This window comes from Monodon monoceros, unplaced genomic scaffold, assembly GCF_005190385.1.
Source record: "Monodon monoceros isolate NGI ecotype Baffin Bay Population unplaced genomic scaffold, NGI_Narwhal_1 Super_Scaffold_10, whole genome shotgun sequence".
Lineage (NCBI taxonomy): Eukaryota > Metazoa > Chordata > Mammalia > Artiodactyla > Monodontidae > Monodon > Monodon monoceros.
In genome coordinates, this window is record NW_021703766.1 from 52,108,355 (window position 1) to 52,132,578 (window position 24,224).

General features: G+C 59.2%; 3 protein-coding genes across 7 annotated transcripts in view; all 3 read right to left on the bottom strand.

The window, feature by feature from the left end:
- Positions 1-8,692: 8,692 nt before the first annotated feature.
- On the bottom strand, positions 8,693-13,269 carry JOSD2 (Josephin domain containing 2). 5 transcript variants are annotated; one of them, XM_029239735.1, is made up of 5 exons: positions 13,167-13,269; positions 11,885-12,047; positions 10,209-10,334; positions 9,087-9,281; positions 8,693-8,985 (listed from the first exon to the last, which is right to left on the bottom strand). In XM_029239735.1, the coding sequence occupies exons 2-5, from the start codon at positions 12,028-12,030 to the stop codon at positions 8,886-8,888; spliced, it is 567 nt and encodes a 188-aa protein (XP_029095568.1). In that variant the 5' UTR covers positions 12,031-12,047; positions 13,167-13,269; the 3' UTR covers positions 8,693-8,885. The 5 variants fall into 5 exon arrangements, with proteins under 5 accessions (XP_029095568.1, XP_029095552.1, XP_029095557.1 ...); XM_029239719.1 differs by lacking the exon at positions 13,167-13,269 and adding an exon at positions 12,655-12,879 and having other exon boundaries at positions 11,885-12,044; XM_029239724.1 differs by lacking the exon at positions 13,167-13,269 and adding an exon at positions 12,655-12,879.
- On the bottom strand, positions 13,143-15,440 carry ASPDH (aspartate dehydrogenase domain containing). The gene is made up of 7 exons (XM_029239461.1): positions 15,344-15,440; positions 14,839-14,983; positions 14,496-14,580; positions 14,254-14,403; positions 13,951-14,171; positions 13,727-13,881; positions 13,143-13,313 (listed from the first exon to the last, which is right to left on the bottom strand). The coding sequence occupies exons 1-7, from the start codon at positions 15,396-15,398 to the stop codon at positions 13,270-13,272; spliced, it is 855 nt and encodes a 284-aa protein (XP_029095294.1). The 5' UTR covers positions 15,399-15,440; the 3' UTR covers positions 13,143-13,269.
- Positions 15,441-18,309: 2,869 nt separating this feature from the next.
- LRRC4B (leucine rich repeat containing 4B) overlaps positions 18,310-24,224 on the bottom strand; it is a 36,611-nt gene continuing 30,696 nt past the window's right edge. The window contains exon 3 of the mRNA XM_029239255.1: positions 18,310-20,930. Within this exon, the coding sequence (XP_029095088.1) occupies positions 19,089-20,930 (1,842 nt within the window). The 3' untranslated portion in view covers positions 18,310-19,088. The remainder of the gene's footprint in view (positions 20,931-24,224) is intronic.

Here is a 24,224-nt window from a genome sequence, read left to right on the forward strand (position 1 = left end):
GGGGGAGAGAAGGAATGGGGCTCAGAAAGGAGAAGGGGGGAGAGAAGGAATGGGGCTCAGAAAGGAGAAGGGGGGAGAGAGGGAATGGGGCTCAGAAAGAAGGGGTGGAGAGGAGTGGGGCTCAGAAAGAAGGGGGGAGAGGAGTGGGGCTCAGAAAGGAGAAGGGGGGAGAGAAGGAATGGGGCTCAGAAAGGAGAAGGGGGAAGAGAGTGAATGGGGCTCAGAAAGGAGAAGGGGGGAGAGAAGGAGTGGGGCTCAGAAAGGAGAAGCGGGGAGAGAGGGAGAAACTGAGGGAGACAGAGGAGGGAAGGGAAGGTTTGCCCCCTCTCGAGTGATAACGCGCTAAGTCACGGGACAGTGTCCCCGTGTCCCAGTTAACGATGAGCTGCAGGCGGCAGAAACGTGCAGCTGATGGTCCCAGGACCTGGCAGAACATGAAATGAATTCCGTAAGCTGTGAAACATTAATCACAGGACCGTCTGTTCCGAGGCAGGATAAAAATACCACCAGCGCGGGGACGCAGCCGTCCCGCCCCCGTTGGTTACCGCACGGGCCTCCCCAGCTGTGGGAGTCGAGCAAGGACGGGACAGGGACGGGGGACGGGGGCAGGGAGAGCGGGGAGGGGAGACGCTGCAAACCCCAGGTGTATGGGAGCAGGTGTGGGAGAAAGAGACCATGAGAGACGGAGACGAGGCATGCGGTGAGGGCTGAGGGGGCGGTTGGCCCCTCACGCCAGGGAAGGGAGGGCACAAGGACAGGGTGGTAGGAAGGGCAGCGCCGGGAGAGAGGCGGGGAGGGGGGGTAGACGGCGGAGGAGAGAGTCAGGAGTAAAAAGTCAGTGGAAAGAAGATACAAGGAAAACTGAGTGAGAGCGAGGCTAGGAAGGGAAGGAAATAGGAGCCCCTGTGGGGGACATGGGAGGAGCAGGAGAGCCTGGTGTGAGAGGTAAACGTGAGGAATAGGGACGAGGCGAAGGGGACAAGGGTAGAGAGAGGAGACATCGCAGCAGCCGAGGAAGGGGGAGCGGAGGGCTAACCCGAGAGCCCAGAGCGGGAAGCCCAGGGCTGGGGACTCCGCACCCCATCCCATCGGGGGTAGGAGGATGGACGGGGTGGGAGCCAGGAGCGGGGGGCGGGGCAAAGGCAGAAGGAAAAGCAGAAGGGCTTCCAGAAAGGCTGAGAGTGACAGAGCAGGGGAGCCGAGCTGGGGCTGCGGCGGAGGAAGGTGTAAAGGACGGATAGGAGCGCGGTTTAAGGAAGAGAAGTGGGGTGGGGGAGGAGCGTGGGGGTGCGTGAATTAAAGAGGAAGAAACTGAGGATCAGGGTGAAAGACAAGGGTGAGAGGAAGGAAACCTGTGAGCGGGTGGCTGTGGAGAGACGGACAAATGGACAGAAGGTCGAGACAGATCAGAAGGGGGAGGAGGAAGTGGGAGGAGGAGGGGGAAGAGGAGGAGCGGCTGCAGGAAGAAAGAATGAAAAGGACCTGATCAAGGTGTGCGCGAAGCAAAGGCAACACTGTGAGGGAAGTCCTTTCCGGCAGGACGATGCGTGTGTCAAGAGAAACGGATGGGGCAGAGGCAGAGGAAGTGTGTGAGAGACAGGGGCAGGAGAGAAAGAGAGAAAAGATGGAGCGAGAGGTGCGGAGAGAACGAGGTCCAGAAAATGGGAGGGAGGGGAGAAAGAGCTAGTGAGAGAGAGAGATTGGGAATCGGAGGGAGATCCAGAGAATGGGGGAGAGAGAGGGCCGAGTGGTGGGCGATTCTCCCCCCCACCCCCGCCTGAGCCTCAGTTTCCTCAGCTGCTTCTCGGGCGCGGGGGCGGGGGCGGGGGCGGAGCAGAGCGCGCAGGGAGGTGAGGGAGGGGGCCACGAGGGCGACAAGTCAGGACTCAACGACCAGAAGCAGAATGAGCGCTCCCTCCTCCCTCCCGTGGGCATGTTCTAGCACTGTCTATCCTACTTTCTCTCCTGGTCTCCTTCAGTCACCCCTCCCTCCCCCGCCCTAGGGAGTGGCTATTGTGATCCACATTTTTTTTTCCCCAATGAGGAAATCCAAATGGAGCCCCAGTCGGTCATCAGCTCGCGGTGCCCAGCACCATGAGGTGAAGATGATGGGCCCCTTCTACAGCCGTGGCGGCTGAGATCGCTGCCTACATCCCTTCCTTCTGGAAAAATTGAGAGCCTCCGCTGCAGAGAAGGAAGAGGAGGGGGCAGGGGAGAACACAGGGTGTAAGGAGAGGCAGCAGCGCGTGTGAGCTGCCCAGCACGCAGTTGGTGCTTAATTAGTGCCTCTACCCTTTCCTGGTGGAGGACGGGGAGAGCAGGAAGGGAGAGAAGAGGCGGTAGAGAGGAAGGGAAAGGGAGAGGGAGAGAGTGTGAGGAGGGGACGCTGGGCTTGTGAAGAGCCTGGCACACAGCTGGTGCTCAATCAATGCCCATTCATTCCCTTCGTCAGGAGAGAGGAGCCAAGTCAGAAAGGAAGTGAAGAAACCACCACAGAGGAGAAATGGGAGGAAAGACAGCCAAAGGAGGGAGGGCCAGGGGTGGAAATAGCTAGGCGTACGGTTGGTGCTCTTCAGTGTTGGTTCTCTTCCCGGGAGAAAGAAGACAGGAAGAAAAGGAGCGGGGAGGGGAAACGCCAGCAGAGAGAACGAACAGGAGAAGCTGTGCTGGAAGGAGACAGTGTAGGTAAAGCAGTGGGCATACAATAGGCACTTAATAAATGCCTGTCCCCCTTCCTAGCAGCGAGCAGAGGAGGCAGCCAGGAGGAGGAAAGCAAGCGGAGAGGGAGAGAGAAGGGAGCGCAGGGCCTATGGGGCAAGCCGGGACAGACAGACAGCTGATAGGAGTAGCACACAGCAGGCGCTCAGTACATGCCTAGTTCCTCCCCCAGGAGAGAGCTGACAGGGCAGAGAGGAAGGGGAGAAGCTGGAGGAGAGCAGGAACCAGGGAGAAGAGAGGAAATGAGAAGGAGACCATGCGAGTGTGTGGGTGAGGCACACAGGAGGTGCTCAATGAATGCACACTGTCTTCCTTGGAAGAGAAGGCAAACAAGAGGAAGAGGAAGACACTGGTGAGAGGAAGGTTGGCCGAGGAGGCAATAGGATGGAGCAGAAGGGAGGAGGTGATGTCAGAGGAGGCAGTTCCGGCAAATCATGGGGCACATAGAGGTGCTCAGTTAATGCTTGTTCCCTTCCCCGAGGAAGGCCCAGAAAACACAGGAAGGGAGAAGCTGGCAGAATGAGCGGGGCAGGGAGAAAGAGGCAAGAGAAGATGAGGTGGGGTGTAAATTGCCTGGCATACAATAGGTGCTCCATAATTGCTTGTTTTCTTCCCCCAAGAAAGGAGAGACAGCAGAAAATAAGAAGTCAGAGATGAAGGAACAGGGAGAATCGAGGGGGAGGGGGAGTGGAAGGAAATTACCAGGTACACAATAGGTGCTCTATAAATGCCCAGTTCCTCTCCTGGCAGAGAGCAGAAAGAAGCAGAGGACAGCAGAAACCACGGGTCAGTGGAGATGAGAGAGTGAGAGGAGAATAGAGAAAGCACAAGCAATTGCTTGGTATACCATAGGTACTCAATAAATGTGTGTTCCTTGCCTTGGCAGAGAGCAGAGAGCCCAGAAAGACAAGGAGAGGACAGAGGAGAGACAGGGAAGGAAAACGGTGTGAGGAAGGGTGAGATGGTGTGTAAACTGCCTGGCACACAGTAGGTCCTCAATATATGTTCATTCCCTCCCCTAGGAGGGAACAGAGTCAGAAAGGAGAGGAAATGAATAGAGAAGGAAGAAAAGAATTGGGGGAGAAAAGGGTGTATATAATAAGAGAGGAGACAGGGTTTGTAAATTCCCTAGCACACAGTAGGTGCTCAATAAATGCCCATTTCCTTGCAGGAGAGACCAGGCAGATCAGGAAGAAGGGAAAGGAAACAGGGTGGAAGGGACAGGAGAGCAAAAAGAGTATAAGGTGCAGAGACAGTGTATGGAAATTGCCTGGCAAACACTAGGAACTTAATAAATGCCCATCTTTTCCAAAGAAGGGAGCCAGAAGCCCAGGAAGAACAAGCAGAGGGCACAGAGGAAGGGACAGGGGAGACAAGAGGGTGTCGGGAGGGGCCGGAGGCATTTCAGGTACATCCAGCAGGTGCTCCGTAAATGCCTGTCCCCTTCCCCGGCAGAGCAGAAAGCAGGCTGGGAGTGGGCAGAGACCCCAGAGGGAGGCTGGAAGGAGGAGGTCGAGGGAGGAGGGAGAGTCTGAGGGTGGAGGCCAAGGCCAGGCTTCTGGTGGCCGCCCCTCCCCCCCCAACACCGGGGCTCAGCCAGCCCAGCCCCCAGCTGCCCCGACAGAGTCAAGGCCCTGTCAGGACAAGAGCCCGTTGTCTGGGGCTTGGCACCGCCTGGCGGGAGGGGGAGGGGGCTGCCCAGACCAGTCTGCCGTGTCTGGGGGGATGCGGGGCACCGTCTAATCTCTGTCTCTGGACCTCCCAGTCTCTCTCCGTGTCTCCGCATCTCCCTGTCTCTGAGATGTAGATGTCGCCCTGTCTCACTCTCTGTGTTTCTCCGCGTATCTAGGTCCTGCTGTCCCCCTGGCTCTCCCATCTCTGAGTCTATGGCCCCCATCCCCGTCTGTCTTTCTGTCTCTGAGTCCCTGTCTCTTGCTGTCCCTGGGTCTCCCTCTGCATCCATCTCTCGGTTTTTCTCCCCATCTCCTCCATCTGTCTCTCAGCCTCTGTTTCTTGCAGTCTCTGGCAGGGAGGAACCCCGACCCCGACCCCAGCCCCGGGTTCCCAACCTCCACCCACCCGGGTTCAGGGCGGGGGTGCTGAGCTCAGAGGCAGAGGAGTAAGAAAGGAAAAGAGGCGAGAGGAGCGGAGAGGTGAGGACAGAAACAGCTTTATTCAGCAGAAACCGCAGCAGAGGCCCCAGGCAGCCTCCATCCGGGGCGATGGAGAGGTAGGGTCAGAAAGAGACGGGGAGAGAAAGTCTGGGAGAGGCAGAGAGACAGAGACAGGGAGCGACTGAGAGAGACCAAGAGAGAAGTGAGGAGAGAGACAGACAGACAGACAGACAGACAGACAGACACACACACACACACACACACACACACACACGGAAGAAGGGAGAGTGACGGGCGGAAGGGTCAGAGATGGGGAGACAGAGACAGACAAACAAATGGAAAGAGGAGAGATACACAGAAAGAGATGAAGAGAGATTAGATAGACATGGGAAGACAGAGACAAGAGAGAGGATGGGGCAAGAGAGACAGAAAGAAGGACAGAGGCAGAGTTAGGAACAGGATGGGGAGAAATGGAGAGCGGGAGGGTCGGAGATCGGAAGAGACAGAAAGACAGATGGAGAGAGGAGAGGAAGAGAGAGAGAGAGAGAGACACGGGAAAGTCGGGGAGAGAGGGGCAGCGCTGTGCAGGCGGGACGCGGGGAGTCAGGAAGGAGCGCGGCCCCTCTCACCTGGCATCGCTGGCGGCCACCCCCCAGGGCCCGACCGGGTGATTTAAGGGGTGCCCTGGGGGCGGGGCTGCACCCCTCACTGCCTTATCTGGCTAGCCCCGGGCTCTGTCCAAGAGCTAAATTGGGACTCAGCTGTCAGCACCCGGGGGCACGGGACAGCTGTCACCTCCCCCTGCACCTTCCGCGTGACCGGACCCCCTCCTTCCCTCCTGCAACCTGGCGGGCACAGAGACGCCCCTGGGGGCCTGCGTGGGGCACCCCCAAAGGGAAACTGGGGATCCCCAGGAGCCCCCGCCAACCGATGCTCTGGGACCAGCCTGGCTGGGCACCCTGGGACAAGGGACAGCCTGACTCAGGCTTGTGAGAAGTGGGGTGGCCCCAGCAGGTGGGGGCTTTAAAGGCTGCATGGGCCCGTCTGCACCCACCATAAGGGGCAAACAGTAAGCGCTCAATCCATGCACTGGCCCAGCCTGCAGAGCAGGAGGGGTTAGCGCCTGGGGGGGAGCTGGGAGCAGGAGGAGGGAGGCTGCAGGGACCCCCACGCCCCCTTCCCAGGTCCCACCCTTGCTCTCTGGGCTCCCGCTCTGACCATATTAGGCCGCCACTGAGAAGGCATCTGGGGAGGTCACTCAGGCCCAGGAATAGAAACACTCAGGGAGCCCCGCCAGGCTGTCTGGGACCAGATGGGACGGGCGACAGGCACAGGGGGCAGGAGGGGGCCCCAGAAGCTGAGAGCGACACGGAGAGACAGAAACACCCAGAAAGAGAGCCCAAGAAAGGGACCCAAAGGGAGGGACAGAGGGAGTCAGAGACTGGGCGGGTGTTGGGGGCACCCCTGAGCTGGGGTGTCCCGGGACCCCAGCAGTTTCCCCTCACGTGCTGCTTGACTTTTCACTTTACAAGTTGCCCTTTGACCTCTGAGGTCTTGGGAACCAGAGCCCGCCAAGCCCAAGTGCCCCCATCACCACGGGTCAGCATGTCCTGCCGGCGCTTGCTCCCCGCCTTCTTTCTTGTGTCCCTCTCAGAATTTACTGTCTGGGTGGAGCACAGCCTGAGGCGGGCCTGGGGAGACGCCCCCAGCTGGGCCCTGCCTGCCTCTCCCTGCCCACGGCCTCCCTGTGCCTCCAGGTCCCCCATATCTGCCCGCCACCTAGTGGGGGGCCCCTCTTTTGCCCATGTTCCTCCCTCACAGTTTTAGGCCCATGACCCCTAAAACCATCTCCTGGGTCCCTGACCCTGGTCCTCCTCCCCTGATGTCACCCGGCCTGTCACACTCCTTACATCCCCCTGAGCTCAGCATGTCCCCCACACCCACTCCTCCTCCCTCGGTCCCATCTGTCCCCCAGGCCCCAGGGCCAGACACTAGGTCCTCCTCCCCTGCCTGTCTCCCACCCCCAGAGCCTGCCCTGATCCTCTTGTCACCTCCACTCTGCCCCCAGGGTCCTGAACTCAGGCCCTGACTCGTCCTCTCTCACTGGGACCCTCAGCCTCCTCCCGGGCCTCCCAGCCTCCAGCCTTCCCCCACGTGGCCCCAGAGGGTCTTTCTGCACTCAGGACCGACCTGCCCCCCTGCTCACAGCCCTACCCATTGCCCTGGACCAGGTCCAGCCCCTCAGCTGCTCTTAGAGGCCCTGTGGGCTGTGGACCTGCCAGGATCCACCCTTATCTCTTTATCACCTCCTCAAATAGCTACTGGAGAAATCATCTCCCTCAACATTCCAGGTCTCAATCTGGGCTGTTTCTAATTCTGGAATGGGCCCTCCCTCCCTTCCCACTGGCTCCCTGGAGAACGCCCCTCAGCCAGCTCCCCCAGGACCCCTCATCTTCCTGTGGCCCCCCACCTTGTCCCATGGGACCCCTATTAAAACACCCCACCACTGGGACTGGGGGTCTTTACATCCATCCGCTTGTGTCTTCCTCCCAGCCCGAGAGCTGAGGAGGGCAAGCATCCAGCTGCACAGGCCAGACCTGGAGGGACAGGGGGCCCTGGGGGAAGGGTACAGGACAGGATGGGGGCTGCTCAGGGGAGACTGTGGAGAGGACACCCAGTGGGAGTCTGTCCTTCCTCTGCTCAAGTCCCACTGGCCACCATCTTCCCCCTCCGTCACCTCTCCACCCTCTCTCTCCCTCGCTCCCTCAGTTCCAGCCACACCAGCATGCCTCAGGACCTTTGCACTGCCTGTTCTCTGCCTGGAATGCTTCTCCTGCAGACCTCTCCGTGCCTGCCTCTCTCCCTCCCCTTCTTCCAGTCTTTGCTCAAACACCTCCTCAGCAACACCTTCCACTGCCCTGAGGAATTCTACGCTGTGTTCCTTTTCCTGGTGTTCCTTTCCCTGGCTACTCTAGCAAACGTAGTGGCTTATAACAACACACATTGATTCTCTTACATTTCTGGAGGTCGGAAGTCCAAAATGAGTCTCACTGGGTTAGAGTCAAGGTGTGGGCAGGGCTGGTTCCTTCTGGGGGCCTGGGGGAGAATCCGTTTCCTTGTGTATTTCACCTCCTAGAGGCTGCCTGCGTTTCCTGGCCCGTGACCGCTCTTGTCTCAAAGCGCCTCCCTCCGTGTAGCATCTCTTTGATGCTGCTTCCTTAGTCATGTCTGAGATTCTCCTCTCCAACCTCCACTTTTTTTTTTTTTTTGGCTGCACTGCCCTGCATGTGGTATTGACCAGGGATTGAACCCATGCCCCCTGCCGTGGAAGAGTGGAGTCTTAACCACTGGACCACCAGGGAAGTCCCGTGCTTGCTTCACTTTTAATGGCCCTCAGGATTACATCGGGCCGACTCAGACAATGCAGGATAATTTCCCGATTTTAAGGTCAGCGGATTAGCAACCTTCGTTCCCGTTCCCCTTTGCCACGCATCTGAACATATTCGCAGGTTCCGGGGATGAGGATTTGGACATCTTTTGGGGCCATGACTGCAGTTGGTAGATGAGTTGGGAGTCAAGAAGTAAACCCTCTCCTTCTCCTTGGGGCTTATCTCCCTAAAAACCCTGGACTGCGTCTCTCTGTTCACTCCTGGTCTCTCCCAGGTGCCTCGAGAGGGCAGGCATTTGCATTGTTTTCCCCTGGGCCCACCACCATGAGGAAACTGAGGCCCGAGAGATGAGTGACCAAGCCGGGAGGTGGCAGAGAGCTCGGATCCTGGCCAGGCCTGCCTGGGTCTCTCTGATAAACCAGCGTAACTGAAGGAAAGGGGTCCCCAGTGAGACTCAGGCCAGGCTGGGAGCAAATCATCCATCTGGTTTATTGAGGCATTAGTGGCATGTGGGGGGGGGGGGGGGGGGGGATGCGAGGAAGGGGCTGGGACCTCCGCTGGGTCCAGGAGGTGCGGGGCCTGGCCCTTCCCCCGGCGCTGGGAACCGGATGTGGATGCGCGGGGGCCACGCCCGCGGGCGGCCGTGGTCCCCTCCTCCTCGGGGTCAGTCTGTCCGCAGCCAGGAGCCCTTCTCCTCCACCTCCTTGGTCACCACCAGCAGCACCTCACACAGGCCCTGAGCCAGCGCAGCTGCCAGGAAGGCCCTGGGCGGAGAAACAAGGAGACTGAGGCCTGGGGGTGCCTGGGGGTGCCCCCCGGGGAGGGGCGTCTGGCGCCCAGCCCTGGAGTCACCCCCTCTCCTCACCTGACACCATCCTCGTTGCCCAGGACCTCGGGCGCCCGCAGCTTGGAGTCCAGGTTGTAGTAGACGCCGTCCACCTGGCGCAGGGCCACCCAGTGCCGCCGGCGCAGCGGCAGGGAGAGCAGCCCCAGGGACACAGGCGAGGGCAGGTTCAGGATCAGCCCCAGCACCCGGGGCAGCGCCAGCTGGGACAGGGGCCTGCATGGCGGGGCAGGGATGCCACGGTCAGGGCCCAGCCTCCGCAGGCGCCCGCCAGCCCAGCGTTACCGGGTGTGGGGGGCCCAGGCTGGTGGCAGCGGTGGCTGCCCGAGCCACCCAGGGACTCTCTTCCACCGACCCACCCCTTGCTTCCTTCTACTCACCTGCTCGCCCTCCCCACCCAGACCTCCCAGTCAGCCACCCCCCACCCGGCAACTCCCCCTTCACCATCCACCATCCGCCTGGCCATCCATTACCCGTCCCTTATGCACCTGCCCCCATCCAAGCGCCCGACAGCTCCACCACCCACCCCGTTCCCCATCCGCTCCTGACGCATCTACTGCTGATTCTGCCCGCTATCCATCATTATACAGCACCGCCCACCCACTCACCCAGCCAGGCCTCCCCGCCATCTAACAATCACCCGCCATCCAGCCCATCACCGCTTCACCCCATCATCATCCACCCACTGATTCAATCAACCAGCAGCCAGCCAGCAGCCCAGCGGCTTCTCCACCGTCCACCCAACTCTTCATTCGTCCTTTCCGTCCACGCATCCATCCATTTATCCGTTCGTCTACCCAACCGCCTATCTGGTAACCACTGCCTACCAACTGTTCATCCTTTATTCACTCAACCACTCAGCCACCCAACCATTCATATCATCCCATCACCCAACCACCTACCCAGCACATCCAGCCACCCATTCACCATGCATTTACTCACCCAGTTACCATCAACCTGTCCCACTGACCATCGAGTCATCCCTCTACCACCTCCCAACCCCTCGGTCTGCCAGCCGTCCATGATCCACCCATGCAAACCTTCCACCCATCCCCTCCTCCTGCTTTGTCCCACACTGACCACCATCACACCACACCCACTGTGCCAAGCTCAGCACACAGGACACAGTGCTTTCGGTCGCACCTCCTTCTATCCCACCACACGGCGGCCAGGCCCTGCCCCTGCAGGGCGGCCATGATCACGTTGACGTCATAGTTGCCGGTGCCCAGGAGGCTGCGATGGGGGTTCAGCCGGGAGTCTGGGGCCAACCTGGTTGGGAGGTGGTCAGGGCCTCCTGAGTTGGGGGTTCCCTGGAAAGGCCTCCCCCTCCCCCACAAAGCCAAAGAGTCCCAGGGTCCGTGAGTCACCCAGCCTTGGGACTCTTCCCTCTCCTCAATCCCCGTGGCTCATCAGCCCCAAGCCCTGCTCCTGTCCCCGTACCCTCTCTGCCCTGGCCTCGAGGATGTGTGCCCTGTCCCTCCCCCAGCTTCCAATCCTCCCCCTCCTGGGGGCTTTTTCTACACCCAGCATTGCCTCGGCCCTGCCCCTGCTCCCAGCCCTTCCTGGCACCCCCGTCACCCCAGGAGAGAGCCCCAGCCCTTCAGCCTGGCCTTGCAGACCTGTCCCCTGCTGGCCTCCTGGCTTCAGGCCCATCCCACCCGTTGCAGCCACCTGTCCCCAACCACATCTCCTGTGCTGATACCCCCAGCCTTTCGTCCAGCTGTCCCCAAGCCCAGGAGGCCCACCCCACCACCACTTGTCTCTCTGGGCTCTGCCTCCTCTGGACAATGGCACCTTTGTTCTGTCTCTGGGCCTTTGGTGGGCAGGGCAGGGGGAGGGGTCGGAGAGGGGAAAGTTGTGTATTCTTTTTCTGCGTATCTGTTTCCCTGGCTTCCCTCAGCGCAGGGCTCATAGCGGACTTATCTCTGGGTCTCCAGCATGGCCTTGCCATGAAAGAGTTGATTGATCCCTGTTTTCAATGACAGAGGAGATGAATACATTCTAAAATAATCAGTCTGAGGGGCTGGGACTTTGCCTGAGGATGCTGGGGCAGGGGCATGGGCACAGGAGGGCTGTGAGCAAGAGATGGGGAGAAAGGGTCATCTCTGGGTGTAGGACCATGCTGGGAATTGACTGGAGGGGAGAGACTGGAGGCTGAGGGGAGGGTCTAGGAGATGATGGGGCCAGAGCTGTGGGGACAGAGAGGAGGGGATCTGGCAGAGAGATAACAAAGGAGTGATGTTTGAAATCTTGAGTAGTGAGGAGGAACATTCCAGGCTGCCAAGAGGAGAAAGCTGTGCCAGGCAGAAAGAATAGCCTGTGCAAAGGCCCAGAGGCACCATGGCGGGGCTCTTTCGGGGACTGGAGAGGAACTTGGTTGGAGGGGAGCAGTGAGATAAGAAGCGACAGAGACGGGTGGGGATCACAGCACACAGGGTTTTGGTTATCAGACTGCAGAGCTTGGGACTTCTGCCAGGGTGCTGGGGAGCCATGGGAGCACTGAGAGCAGGGGAGGGGCAGGGTCATCGCGGGAGCTCTATGTAGCCTGGACTGAACGAGATAAACCGGAAGCTGGGAGGCCAGAGGAGAGTGGGGGATGAGGGCCCACATAAAAGGATGTGGCCTGATCTGGGGCTGAGGCGAGAGGGGTGAACAGGCGTAGGAGGCACTCTCAATCTCTGAGTCCCAGAGTCCAGCCCAGGCAGGGGATGGGGCAGCAGAAAGCCCCGGGGCTCTGCCCCTGCCTTGCTGAGACCCAGGTGGGTTGCCCCACCTCTGTGAGCCCTGCTTCTCCAGGGGTTGGGGTGGGTGATGGTCACCTCTTGCAGATCTCATCGGCAGCCTCCTGGCTGAAGAGCTGCTGCTGCAGGACGTTGTTGAGGGCGTGGACGGCACAGAGCTCCAGGCGTTGCCGTTCGTGGTAAACGGAGGGCGGGCTTGGCTGAGCTCCTGGGGCCTGGGACATGCCGTGCTCGGCTCCTGCTTGGGGGTGAGGGTGGGGGAAAAGGTACTCAGGGCCCTGGGATCAGGAAGCCGAACCTGCCAGCAGGCCCTGGAGGCACCGTCATTGAGTGGGGGCTCAGGCAGCCTGAGCGGCCACCGGGCCACTGACTGCTTTCCTGGCGCTCTCCTGGCAACAGAGTACCTCCATCCCCTATTTCTAGGAAAAAAGCTCTCTCTTCTGCTCACTTAGCAACAGAGGACCACCCCCGCCACATCCCTAAGTGAAAGGGTCCCCTATGGTGGTCACCTAGCAACAGAGAACCCCCCTCCCCTGTCCCTAGGTAACAGGCTTCCTCTCTGGTTACCTAGCAGCAGAGGCCCCCCCCCCCCGCCACTAGGTAACCAGTCTCTCCTCAGGTTACTTAGAGGAAGCAATAGAGGAAGGCTCCTCCCCGTCTCTAGGTAACAGGGTCTCTTCTGGTCGCCTAGCAACAGAAGACTCCCCTCCCCTGTCACTAACCAACAGAGTTCTCTCCTCCTGTCACCTGGCAACAGGGCCCCCTCCCCGGACACCGAGTAACAGAGCCCTCTCCCCGACCCGTACCCCAACCGTGGCGCTAGCCCGTTGCCTGGCAACGACCCTCACCCCGCCTGCCTCTCTGTTCCCCCGAACCGGGGGCTCCCGCATCCCCCTGGCCGGCGGCTCTGGCCTCCGAGAACAGGGCGGGCAGCACCGCGGTGACTGGGCAGGAGGGACGGACTACAGCTCCCGGCGGCCCCCGCGATCCGGACTACGACTCCCGGCGACCCTCGCGAGAGCTCTTGCTCCGCACGGAACGCCCGGGCGGCGTGGCCCGGAAGTTCGCTGTCGCCCCCGAGAACGCGGGACTACAACTTCCGTCGGCCCCCGCGGTGAGTCCCGGAAATGTGCCCTGAGGCGACCCTCTCCTTCGCACACTTCCACGCCCCCGCTACTCGAAGGATTATGGGAAATGTAGTGAATAGGCTCTCGCGATAGCTACCAGGGGTGTTGCTACTCTGTATGCCCGCTCCCTGTGATGACATCATGCCTAGTGTGAAGACAAAGCGTGACGTCACAGAAGGGAAACAAGTGATCAGACACCAGACTATGCAGGGAGAAGAGTCTCCAATATTTACTGAGACAGGAGGGAGGTCTGGGGATACTGAGGCAGCAGCCGGACGGTGGCGGTGGGAGGTAAATAATGAGATGAGGATGTTCTCTTGGGAAGGAGGAGGCTTCTTAACAGAGATGGATCCCCGGCTTGGAGGGCAGGTGGCAACAGCCTGCGGAGGAGATACGGGGAATGAAAGGCTGAGACAGAGAGATAAGGAGTGACAGACACTTGGAAGAAGGGACAGACAAAGGTGGAGACCTAGAGGGAGGGACTGAGACCCAGAAAGAGGCACCACATTCCAGAGATAGAGGGACAGAGACCTGGGGGGTAGACAGAGACTCACATGCTAGAGGCCCAGAGAGAGGGGGACACAGAGGCTCGGTGAGAGGAGACTTGGACAGAGATAAAGATCTATAAAGATTCAGCGTTGTGTAGTAGAAGGTTAAGGAGACTAAGGAATAAAGATCAATCGATAGAGACAGAAACAGAACTGCAGACTCAGAGAGCCTGAGACCCAAGCTCTGCAGAGCACAAGAGCCCAGGGCTTGGGGAGAGGAGCGCCAGGGAGGAGCGTGGCCGCACCCAGGAGGCTGCGCCAGAAGGTGGTGATGGTGGCAGAACCGGTGACAGCGCCTGGCTCGCTGGGGTTCTCTCTGTGGGTGTGCACAGCAAAGCTTCGGCCTTTGGGGCCCGGGGGTCCGCTCAGCTCCACATCCACCACATGCATGTCCTTGAGGCTGGGGCAAGCAGGGTGGTCAGTCCGGCTGGCCTGGCCCCAGCCCAGACCCCCGCTCAGCTTCGCTCACCTGAAATCGGCCACAAGCACTCCGATCACACGGTCGAAGCCCAGGCTGGGGGCGGCCAGGGCAGCGGCAGCCATGGTGTTGGAGTTTCGGGGGGCAAGGGGGCAGAGCCCGCGGACAGGGCCTTCATAGAGCACAGTGCGAGGCCCAGTGCTGTGCACCGTAGCCAGGGGTCCCTCAAGCCGGAAGCCATCAGGGTGTGTGGCCATGGTGACACGGAGGCTCTGGAAGTGAGAGCCAGAGTCGGGGGGACTGGGGGTCTCTGTTGGCCCCCTCCGGTTCCCAGGGAGCCCAGCAGGCCCTCACCTGGAGGCCCCCGGCTTTGTCCAATCTGGCGATGTCCTCAGTGCCCCAGAGGGCCCCCCGGGCCACGAACACAGCGTGGCCCCAGCAATGCGAGGCCTCCAGGAGCTGCCGCTCTGTGGCCTGGTCAGCCAGGGCTGAGGGGGATCCCACCTGGGGCAGATGAAGGTAGGGAGGGGCTGAGGTCAGGAGATGGATCCTACTTTAGGGCGGGGTGATGCCAAGGCGGAAGACACAGAGCTCACCAGGAGATTGGCATAGCGCAGGATTTCTGCCCCAGATTCGTGGATTATTTTGGGATGGGCCACTTCCACCACAAGGTCAGGGTGCCTGGGAGAGGGGAGAGAGGCAGCGAGGACCTTGAAGAGGTATTAGACCTCCCCTCCCCAGATTCCCAGAGTCTATGGAGGCCTGTCACTCTTCGCCCTGGCCTGGGAAGGGAAATAAGACAGAGGCTTGTCCTATTTCACATTTGGGTGAACCAAGGTCCAGAGAGGGTAAGGGAATCACGTGAGAGCACACAGCACCTAAGGGAGGCCATAACAGGAGCTTCAGAGAGTCCCATTCTCTCACAGCGAGGTCACTGACCTCTCCCCGAGAGCAGCAAGGTTCTGGAGCTGAAGGGTAGGGGGCACACTCCCCGCCATTCGTCCTGGGTCACGATTCCAGACAAAAACAAGTTCTAGGCCCAGTTCTGGTCCCTGAGTCAGCAAGTGGGAGACCAGGGACTGTCCTGGGGAGAGGGAAAGAGACTCAGAGAGAGGGGCACAGAGACCCAGAGAGAGGGGGACAGAGACCTGGAGAGAGGGGGACAGAGGCCCGGAGAGGGAATGACAGAGGTGAGGGAGGGAGTACAATGACCCAGAGTCGGGGGACACAAAAACTTAGGTGGGGGGCAGAGACTCAGAAAGGGGAGGACGGAAATCCTGAGGGGGCTGGAGCCCCGCGGTGAGGAGTGGAAGACACTTAGGCAGCCAGAGGCAGCCAAGCCACAGATAAAGACACAGAAGAAAAGTATGTTTGTGGAGGACAGGGGCTTTTGAGGCTCTAGAAAGGGGCCTGGAGAAGAAGCCCCAGACAGTCAAGGACTCACCGAGGCGGCCGTAGCCCAGTATCCCCACCTTCCTCGGGACCGTGTTGAAAGCCATGCCCTTGGATTTGGTGGCCTGCGGTCTGAGCTCCGCAGCTGCTTGCTGCCTCCCATCCCCCCACCTCACCCCACACACGAGGTTTGGGCAGCGGCTGAACTTTGGACATTTGACCCTTGAGCCTCTCTGGAACCCTCCCCCTCCCCCGCTATGGCCCAGAGATGGGGGTGTGGGGGCGCCACCTGGGGGCAGGATGAGAATCCTGGGAGGCAGTGGGCGAGATGTTTTGGGGTTCCAGGGCCCTGTGTGGCGCCCCCCCCATGTATCCAGCCCATTCCTTCTCTGCATCACATCCTCTTCCTGCTGATGTGGAAAATTTCCTCTGCAGTCCCCTGCCCCCCTTTCTGGCCGGCCAGGTTGTCATGGAAACTGCATCCCGCTTGGGTTGGGGTAGACAGGGTTGGGAGCAAGAGAGAGGAGATGGTGACGGGGGACTCTGGGCTCTGTCTGTCCCTTGCTCCTGTGTTTCCAATCCCCACCCTGCGGCCGCTCCCCCCCCCCCCCCCCCCCCCCCCCTGGCACCCGTGTTTGTCAGCATTCCTCCTCCAGTGTTTTCCTCCCTTGGTTCTGTCTCCATCTCAGATCTCTCTCACTCCCATCGCTGTCTCTCCACCTTTTCCTGCATCTCCATCCCTCCAGCTGCCGCCCTTGCCTCCTCTGGGCTGGCTGCCATTCTGTCTCCAGCCAGGCCCTCATCTCCCCCAAGGTCCGAGGGAGGCCTGGCCTGGTCATGACCCTCTCCCCACAAGACTGCAGGAGCTGGAGTTCGGCTCATCCTAGCCTCAGTGGGCCCCCAACCCCACCAGCTCCCATGGAGGGGTCCCTTCCCCCGGCCCCTCCTCGAACCTCCCTCCCTCCAGCCTGATCATCCTTCTGTTCACCTTGCCTTCTCACCTTTTATCCTCCCCTCCCCCGGCCACGATGCCACCAGCCACCCCTCTTTCGCCCCCTTATATTCTCACTCCCATGCCCATCCCTCCGCTCTCCCCACCTCCCATGGCCAAGGAGAAGCCTGCGAGGCCTGTGGAGGCGCCGAGTGCCCCCCCCAATGAGCCCCAGCCACGGCGCCTCGCGGGTGCCTGGCATCGGAAATGGCGGAGACTGCGGCAGTGTCGGCTCCCTGCCCCCCACCACCACCTGGTACCCGCTGCAGTGATACCATGGCAACCAGGATCTGGGGGCCCTGAACGAGGACGAGAGAGAAAGAGAGCATGAAAGCGGGAGCGAGGGGGAGCCAGGCGTCGCACTAGAGGAGAGTCCCAAGCAGACAAGCCAGACAGATAGGGCCAGGGACCCCAGACACGTCGCGGCAGAGGGAGCTGCCACGGGTGATAAGGCAAGAATCTGCTTTAAGAGCTCCAGATGGGGGCGGTGGGGGGAGATAAGATGCTGTGGGGCAGAAACAGGCAGGGAGGAGGCGCAGGGCCAGGCGCATGGACCCGGTCCAGGCCCTCTCAGAGGACACAGGGCCCCGGTGGGGTCGTGGGGGCTTCCTGCCCGCTCCACCTTCAGTCGTGGACTCCACAGGGTCTGGCCGTCCTGCGCATGCGCCAGGCCTGCCCTGTACGCGGGCCAGTCTGGGCCGAGGGGAGAATGGGGCTGAGACGAGAGCTGCTCCCGGGGGCCCAGCCCTGTGTGTCCGCAGCTGTGTCTGCCCAGAGCAGTGCCTCATCCTGCTTCCACTGGCCTCTGTCTGTCTAGAAAGCACGAAACGGCGGCCCTGGGGCGGGGACCTGGCGCTCTGGAAGCGGCAACGCTGGTACCTTGGGCTGCCCCAGCCGTACCAGCACCTGAGCAGTGGCCTAGCCGATCGCTGGTATTTGCTCCCACTCGCTGGCTTTTGTCTCTCCGAGGGCTCTGCGTGCGCGCTGCCCTCCTGAGCTGCAGCGTAGCCCCCGCCCCGCCCCACTTCCTGGGCCCGGGCTCTGCCTCCTAATGCTGAGTTAACAAGACGAAAGTGCAGCCCCCTCCTGCTCCGCTGGCCCCCGCTGGCGCGCCCCTCCCCCCAGCTCACTCCTTGCCCCCCCTTCAACGTGACCCGCTTTCTCCGCGGGGCAGTGTCTTGAATGGGACCCCTCTGGTTTGGCTCTGAGATGGGATGAATTGCGTCCTCACCTCCACGACCTGTGAATGTGACCTTATTTGGAAATAGGGTCTTTGCAGATGACCAGGATGAGGCTGTACTGGAGTAGGGTGGTTCCCAATCCAATATGACTTATAAAGAGGGGAAATTTGGACACAGAGACACACATGCACAGAGGGAAGGTGCTGTGGAGACAAGGGAGAACGCCCTGTGGAGACTGGGGTGACACTGCCACCAGTCAAGGTACATCTGAGGCGACCAGAAGCTGGAAGAGGCAGAGAAGGACCCTCCCCAACAGGTTCTAGAGGGAGCACGGCCCTGCTCACACCTTGACCTTGGACTCTAGAACTGAGACACTAAATTTCTGTCGTTCTGAGCCACCCAGTCTGTGGTACCTTGTAACGGCAGCCCCAGGAGATAGGCCCCCTAGGTTTCTTTTCTTTTTTTTTTTTTTTCTTTGCGGTATGCGGCCTCTCACTGCTGTGGCCTCTCCCGCTGCGGAGCACAGGCTCCGGACGCGCAGGCCCAGCGGCCATGGCTCACGGGCCCAGCCGCTCCGCAGCACGTGGGATCCTCCCGGACCGGGGCACAAACCCACGTCCCCTGCATCGGCAGGCGGACCCTCAACCACCGCGCCACCAGGGAAGCCCCAGGCCCCCTAGGTTTCTGCTGTTAGGTGGGAGGTTGGGGGAGAGGACCCCAGTACATGCCTCAAAAGGGGTGCAGGCAGAATAAACACAAATGCCAGGCGTGCTGGGTGACCAAGCCCCTCTCTAGGGCCTCGGAGGTGAAAGGGTAGGGGCCTAAGACCACTCAGAGGTGCCGGCTCTCCCACTGACCTTCCAGATGGGGCCTGGAGTTTTCCATCTTCTCATTCTACTGCCCACCCATGTTCCCTTTCTTTTCTCTCTCCTCCATGCTTTCATAACCAAAAAAAAGTTTTTTAAACTTTTTCCGTGTTTTTTTTTTTTAAAGTAATTACAGAGCAGGTAGTCGTTGACGCAAACCTCCCTTCAGTATCAAAAGAGTCTGTGGGGCAGGAGAGGGCTGGGGGCAACGGTGGGGGGCGGGCTGAGGCCGCCCCGCCCCCGGCCAATGGGGACCAGGGGCCGGGAATGGACTCCCCCAGGGCAGGGCCAGGGGTTCGGGAGGCTCTGACCACGTGGCTGTCTCTTCAGTTTAGAGGGCGGGGCTGGGGGTGGGGTGGGGACAGGCGTCAAACTGCAAAAACTGAATCGTAAAAGGAGGGCTGTTGGGGGTGAGGGGAGAGGACACCCCTGAAAAAAGCTCCTCTCTCCCCCGGAAGGCGGAGGGCCGGGAGCAGTTGGTCGGGAGAGCGAGGAGGAAAAGCGGAGGGTTCCGGCCACTCCCGTCCTGCGTCCCCTCCCGCGACCAGGGAGGGGGGCGAGGCCGGAACCCCGGGGGTTCCATTCCCGGAGCCCCGCACTGTCCTCGCTGGGGCGAGATGCCCTGGCGTGCGGACGCGGGTGGGGCTCCGAGCTGCTTGCCCCGACCTCCCCTGTGCGGGGCTGGGGCTGAGGCTGGGGGCAGGGTCCCGGTCCGGCCCCCGCCCCGGGGGTGCCCCCCTGCCCGGCAGGCCGGAGGCTTCAGATCTGCGTCTCTTGCACGTTCTCCTTGGAACCGCTCTTGAAGAGCAGAGGTTCGTGGATGGAGTTGAGGCCGGGCGGACCCTTGCCCCCGCAGCTCCCGCCACTGGGGTTGCTGCTGTAGTGCGCCTTGAAGGCGGCCGCCACGTAGTGGTGGTGGTTGATGTGGTCGCGCTCCAGGGCGGGCAGGGCCAGGTGGCTGTCCCCGCCCACACCACCCCCGCCGGCCACAGCGGCGGCGGCGGCCACGGACACGGCGGAGGCGGCGGGCAGCTCGTCCTCCACGTTGATGATCTCCACTGTGCGCGTGGGCCCGTGGTGCTTGTGGAGCTGGTGCTGCTTGCGCAGCTTGTAGAAGGCCACAAGCATCACGGCGGCCATGAACGTGATGGCCACGAAGCAGCCGATAATGATCTTGGTGGTCTTCATGACGTCGTCCAGGTCCTTGAGGGCGTTCTCCGTCACGTCCGTTATGGGCACCGTGAACGCCTTCTCCGTGGGGCGCGAGGAGCGCGGGGCGGGCGCCGTGGTGGACGACGAGGCCGGGCCGGCCGCCTCCCCCGGCCGGCCCCCGCCCCAGACGCCGTCCGTCGTGGGCCCCGGCGGCTCCTTCTCGGTCCCCCGCGGTTGCAGCGCCTCCTCCCCGGGCTGCGTTTCCAGGGTCTCCACCGTCACCGTGGTGAAGTAGGTGTAGCCGCCGCTGCCCCCGCCGCCGCCCCCGCCCCCGGGGCCGCCCCCGCCGCCCCCGGCGCCTCCAGCCGCCACGGGGTCCACGGCCGAGACGTTGAGCGTGGCCGAGGCGGTGGTGTTGCCGGCCGAGTTCGTCACCATGCAGGTGTACTGGCCCGTGTCCTGCACGGTGACGTTGGTGAAGTTGAGCGTGCCGTCGTGCAGGACAGAGATGCGCACGCGGTAGGAGCCGTGGGTCATGAGGGTGCCGTTGGGCGTCAGCCAGTTGACGGAGGTCATGGACGTGCCCGTGCGGCACTTGAGCTCGGCGGCCATGCCCTCGGTGACGTTGAGGTCCGTGGGCGGCTCCACGATGACGGGCGCGTAGCAGGTGAAGTGCGACTGGTCCAGCTCGCCGATGTAGCGCCCCTTGAGGCCGGCGGGCGCGTGGCAGCGCGCGCAGCACGTCGTGTTGCTGGGCACCGTCTCCTTGAGCCACCAGCTCAGCCAGAGCACGTCGCAGTTGCAGTGCCAGGGGTTGTGGTTCAGGTGGACGCGCTCGAGGCGGTGCAGGGGCGTGAAGAGGTCGTGGGGCAGCGACATCAGGTTGTTGTGGGACAGGTTGAGCTCCTCCAGCGACTTGAGGTCGTCGAAGGCGTTGCGCTCGATGGTGGCCACCTGGGCGTGCATCAGCCACAGCTTGCGCAGGCTGGTCAGGCCCTGGAAGGAGCCCGGGCGGATCAGGTCCAGCCGGTTGCCCGACAGCTCCAGCTCCTCCAGGCGCACCAGGGCCGTCAGGTTGGGGATGTCCTTGAGGTTGCACATGCCCAGGTTGAGGTAGCGCAGGTTCACCAGGCCCTCGAAGGCTGCCTCGGAGATGTACTCCAGCCGCTTGAGCTCGCCCAGGTCGAGGCGGCGCAGCGAGGGCACGCGGTTGAAGGCGTACGACGGGATGCTCTCAATGGGGTTGTTCCGCAGCCAGAGCTCCCGCAGCTTGGACAGGTACTCGAAGGCCTGCGTGGGCACTGTCGTCAGCCGGTTGTCGAACAGCTCCAGGGTGTTGAGGCTGGGCAGCCCGTTGAAGGCGCCCACCTCGATCTTGCGCACCAGGTTCTTACTCAGCTGCAGGATCTCCAGGTGCCGCAGGTGTTTGAATGTGTCCGTCCGGATCACCTGGGGTCGGGAAGGGGCGACACCATCAGTGATACTGATACTAACGGAGTCGACCACAGAGGGTTTTTTAAAATTTTTATTTTATTAAAGTATAGTTTATTTATTTATTTATCTATTTTTTGACTGCGCCCTGTGGCTTGCAGGATCTTAGTTCCCTAACCAGGGATCGAACCCGAGTCCCCTGCGGTGCAAGCACGGACTCCTAACCACTGGACCGCCAGGGGAGTCTCTAAAGTATAGTTGATTTAATGTTAATTTCTAATGTAAAGCAAAGTGATTCAGTTGTACATATATGAAAATATATGTACATATTCATATATGAAGAAGAATATATATACACATTCTTTTTCACATTCTTTTCCATGATGGTTTATCACAGGATATTGAATATAGTTCTCTGTGCTATACGGTAAGACCTTGTTGTTTATCCATTCTATATATAATACTTTGCATCTGCTAATCCCAAACTCCCACTCCAACCCTCCCCCCTCCCCCCTCCCCCTTGGCAACCACGCGTCTGTTCTCTATGTCTGGATCACAGAGTTTTGAGTGCTGGTGAGGGTGCTGAGCCTCCCCATCTCTCCACCTTTGCTGTAAGACCATGAGCTCACTGTGGAAAGCAGTTTGATGGTTTCTTATAAAGTTAAATAGAGAGTTAGTTACACAGGACCCGGCCATTCTACGCCCGAGTATTTCCGCAAGAGAAATGACAGCAGATATCCATCCAAAGGCCTGTGACGGGTGCTTGCAGCATCTGTTCATTACAGCCTAAGCCGGAAATGACCCAGTGTCCGGCAGCAGGTGAAGGGCCCACGCTCTATGTCTGTAGGATGGAACACTATGGCTCAGCAATGACAAGGAATGAACTTTCCACACAATGACTTGGATGGATCTCATGGGCGTCAGGTTGAGCAAAAGCAGGCAGATGCCAAGGAGCACATGCCGTAGGACCCTGTCCATTCCACAAGCGTGTGTGTGTGTGTGTGTGTGTGTTGGGGCAGGGGGAGGACAGTCTGGGAAGGGGCACGAGAGAACTTTCCGGGCTGATAGAAATGTCCCTAGTTGGGGTGGTGCCTACAAGGGTGAATGTAACTGTCAAAACTCCCCAAACTGGGGACTTCCCTGGTGGTCCAGTGGTTAAGAATCCACCTTCCAATGCAGGGGATGTGGATTCGATCCCTGGTAGGGGAAATAAGATCCCACATGCCGTGGGGCAAATAAGCCCGTGCGCCAACTAAGCCCGCGGCGCATTACAGCTAGAGAGAAGCCCGTGTGCCGCGACGAAGAGCCCGCATGCCGCAACTAAGACCTGATGGGGCCAAATAAATAAATATTAGAAAGAAAACAAAACTCCCCAAACTGTACCCATAACATGAGAGGCCTTTTATTCTATGTAAATTACACCTCAATCAAAAAGATTAAAAATAGGGAACTCCCTGGCCGTCCAGTAGTTAGGACTCTGCGCACTCCCTGTGGAGGGCCTGGGTTCGATCCCTGGTTGGGGAACTAAAATACCACAAGCCGTGTGGCATGGCCAAAAAAAAGAAAAAGATTAAAAATAGTTATACCAGCAGCTAACATGCATCGGGCACTTCCTGGGTGCCAGACGCTGTTCTAAGTGCTTTAGAGCCGACAACTCAATCCTCCAAACTGCCCTGTGAGATAGGTACTTATTCAATACACACAACTCTGAAATCCACGGAGCTCTGAAAACCACATTTCTCATAACTTTGGCACCAAACCTGATCAGAACTCATGTGAAGCTGTTTAAAGCTTTTATTGATCCCACTCATGTGACTATTCAAAGATTCCACTCTAGAAACATACCCAGATTTGATAAGGGGTATAAGATCAACTGGAGGTGCTGTAAAAATCTGTGCTGTATATTAATACCTTTCTAATATCAGGTGCCCAAACTCAACTAGCCTCAAGTGTTTCACATGAGGGATTAAGAATTATCTCCATCTAAGCGGGAGGAGATGGAGGCACAGAGAGGTGCAGTGACTTGCCCAGGGATGCACAGGAGGGGATGGCAGATCTGGGATTGGACCGAGCTTGTCTGGCTCCAGAGTCACGGCTCTTAATCCCTGAACTTGGCTGCCACCTCTCAGGGCTGAGGCTGATGCAGCACAGAAGGGGCAGTGTTGGGCTGGGCGTGGAAGGCAGAATCTTACCAGATTCTCCCCACTGATCACTGAGCCAGGTACACTGAGGCACAGAAGACCATGCAGCCATCAGATAGCGTTTCTGAAGCCTAGTTAACGCCATGGAAACACTTGCATTATAATATTAAGGGGATAATGGTGAACTCTAGGTAGCATACTGTGTGCTTGTCACTTTGTAGAACTAAAAAAAAGCAGCTGAGGAATTAGGTATCTGCGTATATGCACCGAGAAAAGACTGCAAGGAAATGCCCTAACCACTTCTTAGTGGTGAACTCCAGCTGGTGAGGATTATGGGCAATTTTAACTCAAGTTATTTTTTTCTTTAATGAACAAAAATTACTTTTTTTTTTTTTTTTTTTTTTTTTGGCCGTGCTGCGCGGTATGTGGGATCCTAGTTCCCTGACCAGGGGTCGAACCCGTGCCCCTGAAGTGGAAGTGCAGAGCTTTAACCACTGGACGGCCAGGGAAGTCCCCAAAATTATTTTTAAGTAGAAAAACACTGTAAAAACTTTAAGAAAAGACTCTACCTGGGAGGCACCCAGCATAAGGAAAATAATATTCCTGGTACAGTTATCATTGTAAGACAATAACAGCCACCATTTCTGCCAGCGCGATCCAACAGAAATACGACACCAGCTACCTGTTTAATTTTAAATTTCCTAGAGGCTACATTAAAAAAAAAAAACCAAGACAGATGAAACCAATTTTAATAATTGATTAGCCCAATAGGTCCAAAATATTATGATTTCAACATGTAACCAAGAGGGAAACTTACAAATGAGATATTTTACTCTCTTTTCACACTAAGTCTTCGGGGGTCCGATGTGTGTTTCACAGTCCACGCCCTCGGGGGCAGGTCCTTGCATTTCCCCTCAATAACAGTATATTGTGAGCGTTTTCCCATATCATGGGTATGCTTCTAAAACCTGACTTCCGTGGCCACCTAGAATCCCTCCCCGGGGCTACACCTCCTTTCTGATGTTGAGATGGAATTGCCAAGGTCAGTTTTTTTGTTGTTGTTGCTGTTTGTTTTTGTTTTTTTGCGATATGCGGGCCTCTACACTGTTGTGGCCTCTCCCGTTGCGGAGCACAGGCTCCGGACGCGCAGGCTCAGCGGTCATGGCTCACG